Source organism: Eptesicus fuscus, chromosome 4 (genome assembly GCF_027574615.1).
Source record: "Eptesicus fuscus isolate TK198812 chromosome 4, DD_ASM_mEF_20220401, whole genome shotgun sequence".
In the NCBI taxonomy this organism is placed as follows: Eukaryota; Metazoa; Chordata; class Mammalia; order Chiroptera; family Vespertilionidae; genus Eptesicus; species Eptesicus fuscus.
The window spans coordinates 70,007,195-70,019,198 of record NC_072476.1 but is presented as its reverse complement, the minus strand read 5'-3'; the positions used below and the strand labels follow the sequence as shown (position 1 = coordinate 70,019,198).

Genomic DNA, 12,004 nt, shown 5'->3' with positions numbered 1-12,004 from the left:
CCGGGACCCCTTGGGGGACGTCCGACTGTCAGTTTAGGCCCAATCCTGGCAGTTGGACATTTCTCTCACAATTCTGGACCACTGGCTCCTAATCACTCACCTGCCTGCCTGCCTGGTCACCCCTAACTGCCCCCACCTGCTGGCCTGATTGCCCCTCACTGCCTCTGTGTGCCAGCCTGATCACCCCTAATTGCCCCCCCTGTCAGCCAGGTTGCCCCCGACTGTCCTCTCCCTGCCAGCCTGGTCATTCCTAACTGTGCCCCCCCTGCTGGCCTGGTTACCCCTTACTGCCCCTCCTGCCTTCCTAGTCGCCCCTAACTACTCCCCCCCCCCCCGGTCTTGCTGGCCTGGTCACCCCCAACTGCCCCCCTCTGCCAGTTTGATTGCCCCCAACTGCCTCCCCCCCTCCCCGCCGGCCTGGTTGCCCCTCACGGCCCCCCTGCTGGCCTGGTCACCTTACGCAGCCTGCTGTTAGTCGTTTGGTTGTCCCTCATTAACCCCCCTGCTGGCCTGGTCGCCCCACACAGCCTACTTGTTTAGTCGTTTGGTCATCCCTCACTAACTCCTCTGCCAGCCTGGTCGCTCCATGCAGCCTGCTTGTTCAGTTGTTTGATCGTCCCTCACTAACCCCCCTGCTGGCCTGGTTGTAGGCAGCCATCTTGTGAGGGTGTGAGGGTTAATTTGCATATTACCTCTTTATTATATAAGATGCTCTAGGCCATGATATGGAGCAGATTAAAGAGAATGGGAAAAAGGCACAAAACTATTCTAGCTACTTGGCAACTTCAGAGAGCTCCATCTTCAAATCCAGCAAGTCCATTATTGTTTAAATGATTGGGCTGTTACAGTGTACTTGCCAAGCCTGCTGCCAATCAGACACCATTACTTTCTTTTCGTGTAGATGAGAGATTTAGGAATTGCAGTTTGGGGGATTTTATGTGACAATTAGAATTCTCTTCTTGCTAGGATTAAGCTTGCCGTAAAAGATATTGTCTTCATAGTGTGGTGAAGGCCTGGAAGGGGTGGGGTCAGGGGTCAGTGGAAAAAAAACACACACATAGGGGACATCCGAGATACTGTCAACAATAAAGATAACTTTTTAAAAAATATATTGTCTTCTTTAGAGATGTCAGTTTCTATAACTTTAGCATGATGGTCATGTACAAAATCATCACTCACCTTAAGTTTTTACAATTCCAGATCTGTGAATGAGATAATTAGGGTCCTTTGTATTGTAGATGGGTTTAACATAATTTTCATCAAAAAATTCCCTCTGAACCAAAAATTGATAAAGAAAATAATATATTCTTGGAGATTCATTAATAGATAGTCACTTTTCTGAAATTTTTTTTTAAAGTTTGTCTGGTTTTATTCCAAAGAGCAATTTGAAAGCCATCTGTTGGACAAGAGTTGACAAAGTTACAAATTATTTGATAAAGTAATCTTAGTGAATAATAACCATCTTATATAATCATTCTTGCTAATGCCAGTGGTCATTAAAAGAGAAAAAATAAGCTATTTGTTGTTAATAAAAGATGTTCATTCACTTTAGGATTGAAATATGATGAGTTGTTTAGCAATAGAATTATATTTAAAATTATTATTCTCCCTTGTACTTAGATCTTACTCTGGAATTAAAGGACTCCAGTTGAAGGTTAACCTCCAGCCCAATGAAAATTACTTCTTCTACGTGAGAGCCATCAATACATTTGGAACAAGTGAACAGAGTGAAGCTGCCCTCATTTCCACCAGAGGTACCTTTTCCTTTGCACACAGTGACATATCTCCAAGCATTCTCATTCCTTCCCTCCCACCACCCAGAGGAGACATCCTTGAAGGCAACTTCTTAAAGGCCCCAACCTGCTGGTAGGGCATGGTTTTTGGCATGAGATCCCAAGATTGGTCAAGGGTTGAAATGTTTCTTTTATTTTTCTGGTTTAGAGGTTCTCAACCTTGGCTACCAATTAGCAGTCTGTCAGGGTACTTAAAAATCCCCCTAAGCCCCACTCCTGGAGATCCTGATCTGGTTATTTGAAGACAGGCTCTGACGTGTGGGTTTAATCTCCCCAGAGGATTCTTGTTTGCCTCACTGCGTGTTATAATTTGTGGGTATGTTTTGAGTGTGTGGGATGGGGATAGTCTTATTTTATTGCATTGTGAACTCTATAAACAAGCTTCCAGCCTTATTCCTCTGTTTGTTTGTTTGTGCCTACGACATTGTTTGTGCCAATTAATGTTTGTTGAGTGACAGTTTGTAGAAAATACCCAAATGATGTCAACAGAAATGTTTGTCTGTTCTCAATCATTGTGAAAAGAACTGAGGAATGGAAAGGCAGTCATTTTATTATTTTATCCTAGACCCAAAGATGGCACAAGATTGAGTGTGGCACATTAAGTGATATGCTTAGTCAGCAAAAACTTGCATATATGCCTCATTTGTGATGTAAATATATTTATAAATATCTGCCTGATATTTATAAAGAGAAGACATGAGGTCTGCCTGCCCAGAAATTAAATTCCCTACCGTCCCAATATGGTGGCTATACCTTTCACTCTTAGAACCACTCCTTTAGGTTACACCAGTGCATTTTCAAACTTTAGTGTGGACACGACTCTCATGAGGATCTTTTTACAATGCAGATTCTGATTCAGTAGGTCTGGGGTGAGGCCTGGGATTCTGCATTTCTAACTCATTTCCAGGGGATGAAGATGCACGGAGCACACTTTGCATAGCACAGCAAGTTCTAGCATAGGAAGCATACTAGTAGGAGTAACCAGCCACTGGCATCCACTAACGCCTTATGAGATTTCACTGTGGGCCCAAAGACACTGGGGTATTTTGATATCTGGAGAAAGGGAGACCAGGGTCTGAAATAAGAGACTTGGCCTAGGGACTGAACTTGACATTGTGGCAATGTTATAATCATATTTTCTTAACTGCAATAGGAACCCGATTTCGCTTGTTGAGAGAAACAGCTCATCCTGCTCTGCAAATTTCCTCAAATGGGACAGTGATCAGCTTCTCTGAGAGAAGACGGCTGACAGAGTAAGTAGAAGAAAGTGCAAGATGCCTCTGCATTAGAGTGTTCTGAGGGTGTGTCACTTCATTGTGCATAGTTTTGGTTTCATGAATATGCCTGGGTGTGTGGTATCGAATAGAAATGTGTGCACACCCATACAGTGTGGTTATGGTTCATTACTAGAGGGAAGGTGACAGGGAGAGTTCATAACTTAGAGCAAGTGTCAATATTTTTGTTGGAAATATAAGCACAGATGGTTTGTTTAAAACATAGGCTGTTTTATGGAATTACCTCTGGTTTAATGAAAAAAGAATTCAGGTTAATTCTTCCATTATTTTCAATAACAAACCAGATTTTACATCCATCCACTTGGAAAGGAATAGAGGAGAATGACATTTTGTTGAGTTTCTAGCTCTGGCCACATGCAGGACTTTTCAGACTTTCTTGCCCACCCCCTAACACCCACATCACCCACAAAAAGAAGCATCAAAGTAACTAAGTGCCAAAAGCTGAGGGCACAATTTGGAGACTGCTCTGCAATTTGCCTGCAATCTCTCATGGTTATTTTAAGGTCCAAAAGGTCAAATGGAAGAATGTACATGAAAGGCTTTTGGAAACTGTAACCCTTGTGAAACGCAGGCTGCTGTCAGCGCTGGGCTGCCATCAAGCACTCACAATAAAGCACTGAGTTGACCAACAGGGACTTGCACTGCTTTCCTATCAGGTTGCTATTCACCTGTCTCCGGCCCAGCTCAGGTGTTACCTGCTCCTGGAAATGCCCACGCTTTCTCTTGGCCCTGGCATCCTTTGGTTTGACCTGTGAAAGGGTCTGAACATGTGTGGAGTCGCTTGTCAGCAACTTGATCTTGAATTAATCCTCAAGCAGCTGCCTTATATTCTGCATTTTTGAATCCCCAGAATCTAGCAGGGGGACCCAGAAACACAATAGATGCTAAATATATACAAATGAGTGAATTAAAAAAATAAAATACTTTAAAAATAGATTGGGCTTTTCTTTTTTTTTTTGTTTAGTTTTTCAAAAAATAAAAAATAAAAGAAATAAACTGGTTGGTAAGAGTTCATACATAATAACTGTTGATAACTGTAATATATTTTATAGAATTTTATTTATCACTAATCTAAAAATGATCTCATAGTTATCAGGCAGGCAAGCTTTGCTCCAGAGAGCACCTCTCTGAAATGAAGTTGGGTAAAGACATGAGAAAGTGAAACACATTCCTTTGTATTAATCATTTTCTCATCTATTAAAGGGGAGAGGGAGAGGTGCTGACTTAACGCTGCTTGAATTAAAAATGCTTCCTTGCTGCCTCAGCCATTTTAAAGCAAAATTGAGCAGTTCATGCAAACAAGGTTACCAAAAGTGCTTTGGTTCATTTCCCTGTGCCTCTTATAAAAATAGCTGAGGTGAAGCAAGAAGAGACCTTTCAACAACCTCTCAGGCACACCTACTACAAATCGAGAGGCCAGAGTCTCAGTTTCCGTACTCCGCTCTGCTCTGGCCTCCCCAGCCGTCTTGCTGTTCAAGAGCAGCACCTCATTGGTCTCTATGCCCAGTTAAATCAGTAGACACTGGAACTCATTGTTAAAAAAGGTTTTGGAAACTTTTCTGCAAGTTTTGTAAGAAAACTTTGCAAGTAATGCTCTCTTGGAACTGCCTACCTGCCTCCCTTGTATTGTCTCAATTTCTTTAAAAGAAGATTGTGCCATTTCTTTTTGTCCTGCATTATTTTAGTTATTGTCTGGTTCCCAGCTTCTTCCAGAGGTAAAATGTAAAGTACATGCAAGTAGTATGTGGCAGTGGAATACGTCAAATGCACATTGAGAGTTTAGGGAATTCTGTGGCAATCAGATCAAGGTTCGGGGCACAATGAACAATGGAAGTCTAGTCAAATTCCAGCATTTCCCATCGATAGAGTCCTGCTTAAACTGGGTGTGAATGTGTGAATGTTGATGTCTATGAGATGAAGGCTGGCAAATCCTAATCAACTTTGCCTACAGAATCCCATCAGTGCTGGGTGAGGAGCTGCCTGCCTGCGGCCAGCATTACTGGGAAACTACAGTCACAGACTGCCCAGCTTATCGACTTGGCATCTGCTCCAGCTCGGCTGTGCAGGCCGGTGCACTGGGACAAGGGGAGACCTCATGGTACATGCACTGCTCTGAGCCACAGAGGTAAGCTGGAGTCCTGCCCCTCCCCTCTTCATCAAAATGTCATGAATTGCTTTCTAATTAGAGAACTCTGAGGGCCTAATAAATGCCATCCCAATCCCCTGCCCAAGTTTTGAACCAACTAAGAAAGAAAACAAGAGTCAAGTATATGGAGATTAAACTATTATTCTTACTACTGAGGAAGCCAATTTTAGAGAATGTAGTTCATACCCAAGAGCAAGAGGTTTCTTTAATATTGAACCCTACTAATAGACAGACATATCCACCCACAGCCTTGGCCAGGCCAGCTTCCCTGCCCTGCAAGGCAGAGTTGGTCCCTGGAGAAGCCGAGAAGGATGTGTGTCTCCTGGGAAAGCTCCTAATTAAGAGATAGGGAATAGGAAGGGACTATTGGGCCATGCATGGACAGTTTTTCTCTCTAAACTCACCCCAGAGTAGGGAGAGTCCACAGGGCAAAGCTAAAAGGGCTCCCTCCACAGAGAGGAGTCAACAGGAGTGAGAGAAAGAAGTGGATCCTCAATACCCTTCCCATATGGTCTATATCAAGCATTGGCAAACTACAGCCCAAATAGGACCCACTGTTTATGTGAATAAACTTTTATTAGCATACAGTCATGCTCATTGTTTACATATTGTCTATGGCTGCTTTTGTACTACAACGGCAGAGTTAACTAGAGACTGAATGGCCCCCAAAGATATTTACTCTCTGGCCCATTACAGAAAAAGTTTGCTGACCTCTGGTCTAGATCATTAGTATTGTTTAGTTGGTTGAAGTGAAAAAGCCATTAACCAGTGTTCATCTCAGAGAGTGAAGGGCAACTATGTGATAATCCGAATATGCTCACAAGATGGTCTAATAAAGGAGCAGTGGACTGGGAACCAGAGACTGATTTTAGTCCTGGTTCTGTCCTCCTATTGGCTACTTATCAGAAGTGGCTTAACCCTCTGAGCATAGGCCTCATGTGTCTTGCCAGGGGAAAGCAATGCCTGGTCTGCTACTTTTGGGGATTGTGAGGATCACATGAAATCAGGTACAGGGAAGAGCTTTGAAGTTGCAAATTATCATACAATGTGGGATATTATTCAAATGTAATGCTTTAAAAAGAAAGCCTTCAGCGCTTGCAAGTTTCCAGAGAAAGGCCCACAGATTGGGATTTTGCACATTTCTCCCTGAATCCTCCTTGATAGTTTGATTCTCTGACATGGTTCATAAGGACACCATCTCCAAGAGCTATTTAAAGTAGCAGTTCATCAAGTCAGGGCAATTATGATTAATTGATATTCAGCATCGTGCAATGCTTAAGGACCTAGCCCCTTCCCAGAGTTAAACATCACTCAAACCTGGAGTTTTTAATCAGATTTAGAGCTGAAACTAGATATTGATTTTATGAAAAGATTCTTCGACTAGCCTCTGGTAACAAATTTCTAGTCTCTAGAAAACAGAATTGTATTATGTTCCAAGGAGGAACAGGCAATAACTGGACAAGGAGCCATGCCCCGGGCAGACAGGCTTGGTTTTAGGCCAGAGTTCAAGTTGAAGAAGAAACTGATGTGCTTAGGAAGAAATGGAGACAGAAGCGGGGCAGGGCTCTGTAGAACTGGTGGAGCCAAGTCTTCAAGGAATGTCTTTACATCCTTGGCCTCCATGGTGGGGAGGGACTGACCTGGGCTGGACATCAGGGACCTTCCATTCAAGGATAGGGATATGGCTTATTTGGGCATTCAGAACCCTCTAGACCAGTGCTGTGCAATAGAACATTCTGGAAAAATAGAAAAATGGTGTCACATGTGGCTACTGAACACTTGAAATATGGTTAGTAGAACTGAACAACAGGATTTTGAATTTTATTTAATTTTAAATAATTTTAACTGGCCACATGTGGCTAGTGGTTACTATATTGAACAGGGCAGGTCTAGTTCCTGGCTCCTGACTTACCGATCCATGAAATATCTTCAAAGTCATTCACATGTCTCCTCCAAACCTGTCAGGCCAATAGTAATGTTTTCCACAACATACAGGCATATTCTGCCACCTCATCATTGCTTCTGCTGCCCCCACTGCTTGGGTCTTCTTCTCCCTCTTTTCCACCTCTCCAGCCTGACCATTCTTTTTGGCTGAGTATGAGCCCTTATGCTCCCCAAGCCTTCTGTAAGAGCCCCAGCCTACACTGCTGGTCCCCATCATTGCCACCTGCAACCCTTTTTTGCTCTACGAGTTTCTTTATTATCATAAAGTCTTGCTTATCTTCCCATTCCCATGAACCTTTGCCCTTTCACATAAGCTTCATTCTGCAATGAAGTTGCCAACTTGCCATTCCCTAAGTATACCTGCACTCAAGCTTCTGGGCCTTTAAGAGACATCACAAGGTTTTAAAGGTCCTTAGCCTTTTCTGCCATACCCGTATCAGAGTCACTTACCCGGATTCTGGGGGCTCAGTCTGCCCTGGTGTTGCTCCCACCCCTCAGACCTACCATACCCACAGAACTTTTTCTCCTCTCTTTTCTTCCTTTCCATCTCTCACTGCTTCCTTTCCCCCACTTTCAGGTCTCCACCTTCCATTTCTAAGACCAGCAGGCAAAACCTCCAAATTTGTGTTACTTTTTTTGCACAGAGAAATTTAGCTTCTTCTGTTCAGCAATTTCTCCTTCCCAATCTGGCCTTGAACCTTTCCTCTCATAGCAAAAACCGGTCCATTAGATGTGTTTAGTAAACACTTTACAGTCTGTGCTCTGAGCTAGAGTCTCAGCTCTAGCCAGTGTTTAAGTCATCATCAGTTTTTCCTTTCTGTTCAGCAGAGTATGGGATACTGGTGGTCAAGGACAGTGTGCCCTGGTCCCTCATCCCCCAAAGGCCTAATAAAGTGCTGGACACACAGATACGCCCAAGTGAATACTTGTTTAATTAAATTTATTTCAATTGAAAAGATAAACCAAAGGCTATCCCTTTAGCTGCAAGGCCACAAAATCATTGCTAAGTCAAAAAAGAAAGTTGGTTTAGAATAAGGGGAGCTTATACAAAGGCTAAAGCTGGGCAAAAATAATAAAATATTTCTTAAACTTCATAAAGGCCCTTATGTAAGTTATTATAAATCCTTAAACTGTAAAATTAATACATTTTATGGAAGGCAAGCCGGAAGTACTTTTAAAAATACATGTCAGCCTTAAAGGAGTTTTATTCAAAAGAATGACACACTGTGAATGCGGTAGTTAAAACATGTGGGCAGCTGGGAGAGAATTAGAATGTTGAGAAAAATCACAAGGGAGGCATATGTTGGTTATTCTGGGACTGCTTCTTAATGTAGAAGGAACAAAATTATTAAAAATGCTCATCTGTTTGGATGAGTTATGCATTTTAGCATCTAGGAGGGATCTGTTTAAAGTACTTGGGACAATGTTATTGCAACTCATTGTTGTGAATTGAAGTTATTAACTGAAACATTGGTGACCCCCCAGTGATTTTCTTTATCATGGTCCATCAGGATGTCTGAAGTTTTTAATTTTCCATTCTGTTTCATTTCAGATACACATTTTTCTACAGTGGCATTGTGAGCGACGTCCATGTGACTGAGCGTCCTGCCAGGGTGGGCATTCTGCTGGACTACAACCACCAGCGGCTTCTATTCATAAACGCTGAAAGTGGACAGTTGCTCTTCATCATTAGGCACAGGTTTAATGAGGGTGTTCACCCTGCCTTTGCCCTGGAGAAACCTGGAAAATGTACTTTGCACCTGGGGATAGAGCCGCCGGATTCTGCGAGGCACAAGTGATCACTGGCTTTCAGAGTTTGAAAGAACAATAATTCAAACTCTGTTGGGGGCCCGTTGCTTTCCCATGGGTGCTATCCATTATTCAAAGTGTCTCCCACATATTTGCACTAATGATAGCTACATTCACAGGGATCATCACGTGAGCAAAACCACCAAGAAAACCCGAGTTCTTCCCTGCTTTGAAAGGATTTGTACCTGACGTGGGAACCAAAGTAGAGAAACGGACTTCCACCTGTCTTATTGATAAAAGAAATCCTCGGAAGGACAGATCTGAGTGAAGAGGGAAGACTGTGCTGGTAACCCCTCTCCTCTGACACGAAACACGGACTTTTTCCACAAGAGAAATGTCGCCTCACTTCACTAAAGGATGATGAATCCTAATCACAAGAGAAAGTTGATAATGAACTCTTTTGTAATAATATATGCTATAGAACACGGGTCTCTTTTCCCTGAAATTTTAAATGTAGAAAAATGCTGAATATTAGAAATTTCCATTTTGTTAAATAAATGGTTAGAGTCTATAAAACAAAACATGTTGTGTGAGCTTATGGTCTGTAACTTATCAGCTGGCCTCTCTGGACCAGGACAAACTGCAGGGTAAATAGCCATCAAACTTTAGTGGGTCATGCTACTACTAATTTTCACCTGAGAATTTTACACATGTATGTTTTAAAACCTAAACACTTTCAGCTCAGTGTTATAGTCAACTACCCGAAGCCAGTAGTCCCCTTTTACTAGAAAAAAGTGCTAGGTCATTTTTAGATATTATATTGAAATCTCTCAAAATCTTCCTAAAATGTGTGCAGAGTTGTGCTACTGGGGTATTGGGATTCCACAGAGGTGCCTAAGGGCCCATGTGGGATCCAATGGGAAAGCTAGGTAGGTATAAATTCAGATCCATATTCCATTTTGATCTGTTTTACACATTGGGTTCTTCATAATAATTCATTTGATGAAAATGTTTCTTTGGTTAAATAAAGTTAGAAAACTAGATAACCACTGAGGTTCAAATCTAGATTCTGTGATACAGGGTAACCCCAAAGTCCCTAAATCCTTCATTATTTCAGAGTCCCTTTTAATATCCAAATACTAATTGCAAAAAAAAAATGTTTTTTAGCCCAAATTTCCACAAATTTCTGTAGATGGTTACATTCTCCTGGTTGACACCTCTGACTTCCTGCTTCTGAATTCTCCTCCATCACCTCTGACTACCTCACCACTACTTACCTTTTCATGCTTCCCTAGGCCCATTTGGTCTCCAATATCCCAAAACACAAACAATGCTCCTTTGATTCCTTAAGGCAGTGCTAACACAAGGCTGTCCTTGGAAGTGGTTAACACAGCTTTTGTTGAAAATTTGAGGTTAATGAGGAAAATTTCTTCATACAACCTAAAACAAAATAAAGCTGAATGTGAAATATCTACCATTGCCAGGAGTCCCTTCTGATCTTTTCTTCAGCCTGGTCTTCTTGCCACATTGAATAGACTAATCTCTCTGTTCTCCTTTATTCTATAAGTTTCTGGCATCTCTTCAATCATTGTTTTTTTCAAAACCAGGTAGGGGAACTAGAAAACATCAACATATAAAAACTTCTCTTACCAATACAGACTTCTTTCATAATAGCAGGAGAGTATTCTATCCCAGTCTCTTCCAGCCTGCCCAGACTTAGGCTTCTCTTTGTAGAATTAAAAGGCCTACTAAATCAATTCATCTCCCTTTAGAATGGCCTTAGGATCCTGTTAGTGTCTTCCTTTTAGTGAGTTTCTGTAGAACCAGCTCATTTCTCAACCTACCTAGAGCCCCCAGACTTTGTGCTGGGCTGCCCAGACTTTCTGTTGGACTTTACTGTGTGCCAGGCACTTCTACTAGAGTCAGCATGTTGTTTGAGGATTTTATAACTTCTGAAAGAGGGGGTAAAATAATTAGGAAAAAAGAAAAATGGGGAAGAAGAAGCACAATTCATTTATTCAATACATATTTATTGAGTACTTACTATGGGTTGGGCACTATTCTAGGTCTTGGGGAAATGGCAGTCATCAAATCAGACAAAACCCCTGCTTTCAAAGAGCTTATATTCTGGTGGAAGAAGACAGACAATAAACACATATGTAATATGTAAGTGGGGAGTAAGAACTAGGAAGAAAAATAAATGAGGGTAAGACAATAAAGAATAATAGGAGGTAGGGGCTGCTGTATATTTTAGTTATGATGGAAAGTAGCTCTGAGAAGGTGACATTTGAATAAAGACCTACATGAGGTGAGGGAGCAGGCCATGTGCATACCTGTGGGGAGAGAGTATTCCATGCAGAAGGGACAGCGAGTGTAGAGGTCCCGAGGCAGCAGCATGGGGGTGGGTTAGAGGACCAGTGAGGAGGTCAGCAGGGCTGGATTGAAATAAACAGGAGGGAGAGAACGCTATGAAAACAGTCAGAGTAGCTGGGGATCAGTTCACATGGCCTTAAAGGCTAAGTAAGGAACTTAGGTTATATTCTGGGTGAGTTAACAAGAAGTAGCAGGAATAAAGAGTAGATTCAAAGGCAGTCTCAAAGAATTGGCTCTTCACGTGTTTGGTATTATGTTTTTCAACCTTAAACAGGATGTTCCATAAAGCCCCCTCTGGGTTAGGCTGTACCAGCTTTTAGCTTCTGCAGAGAAAGGACCTCGTGTGGGTGGGAGAGAAGAAAAGTCATTCTTTGTTTCTTTCTCAGCTCTGTCCAGAAATCCTGCTCCAGGGGAACAGCCCCTGCTGACTCCCCATAATGGCCAGCCTCATGCAGCATGTGGGAGGAAACTGCTCTTATGGCTGGACCGACTCTGTGCTGAACTGCGTCTGCTTGCCTTTGATGAAAAGTTGGCCACCATCAAAGATGGTGAAATATCGTATCTTTTCAATGGCATGATTTTGCAGTTGCAGGGAAGATGAGATAATGATGTCGTCCAGGGAGGCTGGCTGGCCAAACAGGGCCTCCGTAGATGTGTATATATTGTGTGTGTGAGTATGTGCATCTGTATGTTGTGTATATTTC

At 42.3% G+C, this 12,004-nt stretch overlaps 1 protein-coding gene across 1 annotated transcript in view; it reads left to right on the top strand.

Moving 5' to 3' along the window:
* Nucleotides 1–10,315, top strand: part of CMYA5 (cardiomyopathy associated 5) — a 93,126-nt gene extending 82,811 nt beyond the window's left edge. The window contains exons 10-13 of the mRNA XM_008161980.3: nt 1,621–1,754; nt 2,947–3,046; nt 5,040–5,213; nt 8,731–10,315. Of these exons, the coding sequence (XP_008160202.2) occupies nt 1,621–1,754; nt 2,947–3,046; nt 5,040–5,213; nt 8,731–8,977 (655 nt within the window). The 3' untranslated portion in view covers nt 8,978–10,315. The remainder of the gene's footprint in view (nt 1–1,620; nt 1,755–2,946; nt 3,047–5,039; nt 5,214–8,730) is intronic.
* The last annotated feature ends 1,689 nt before the right edge of the window (nt 10,316–12,004 follow it).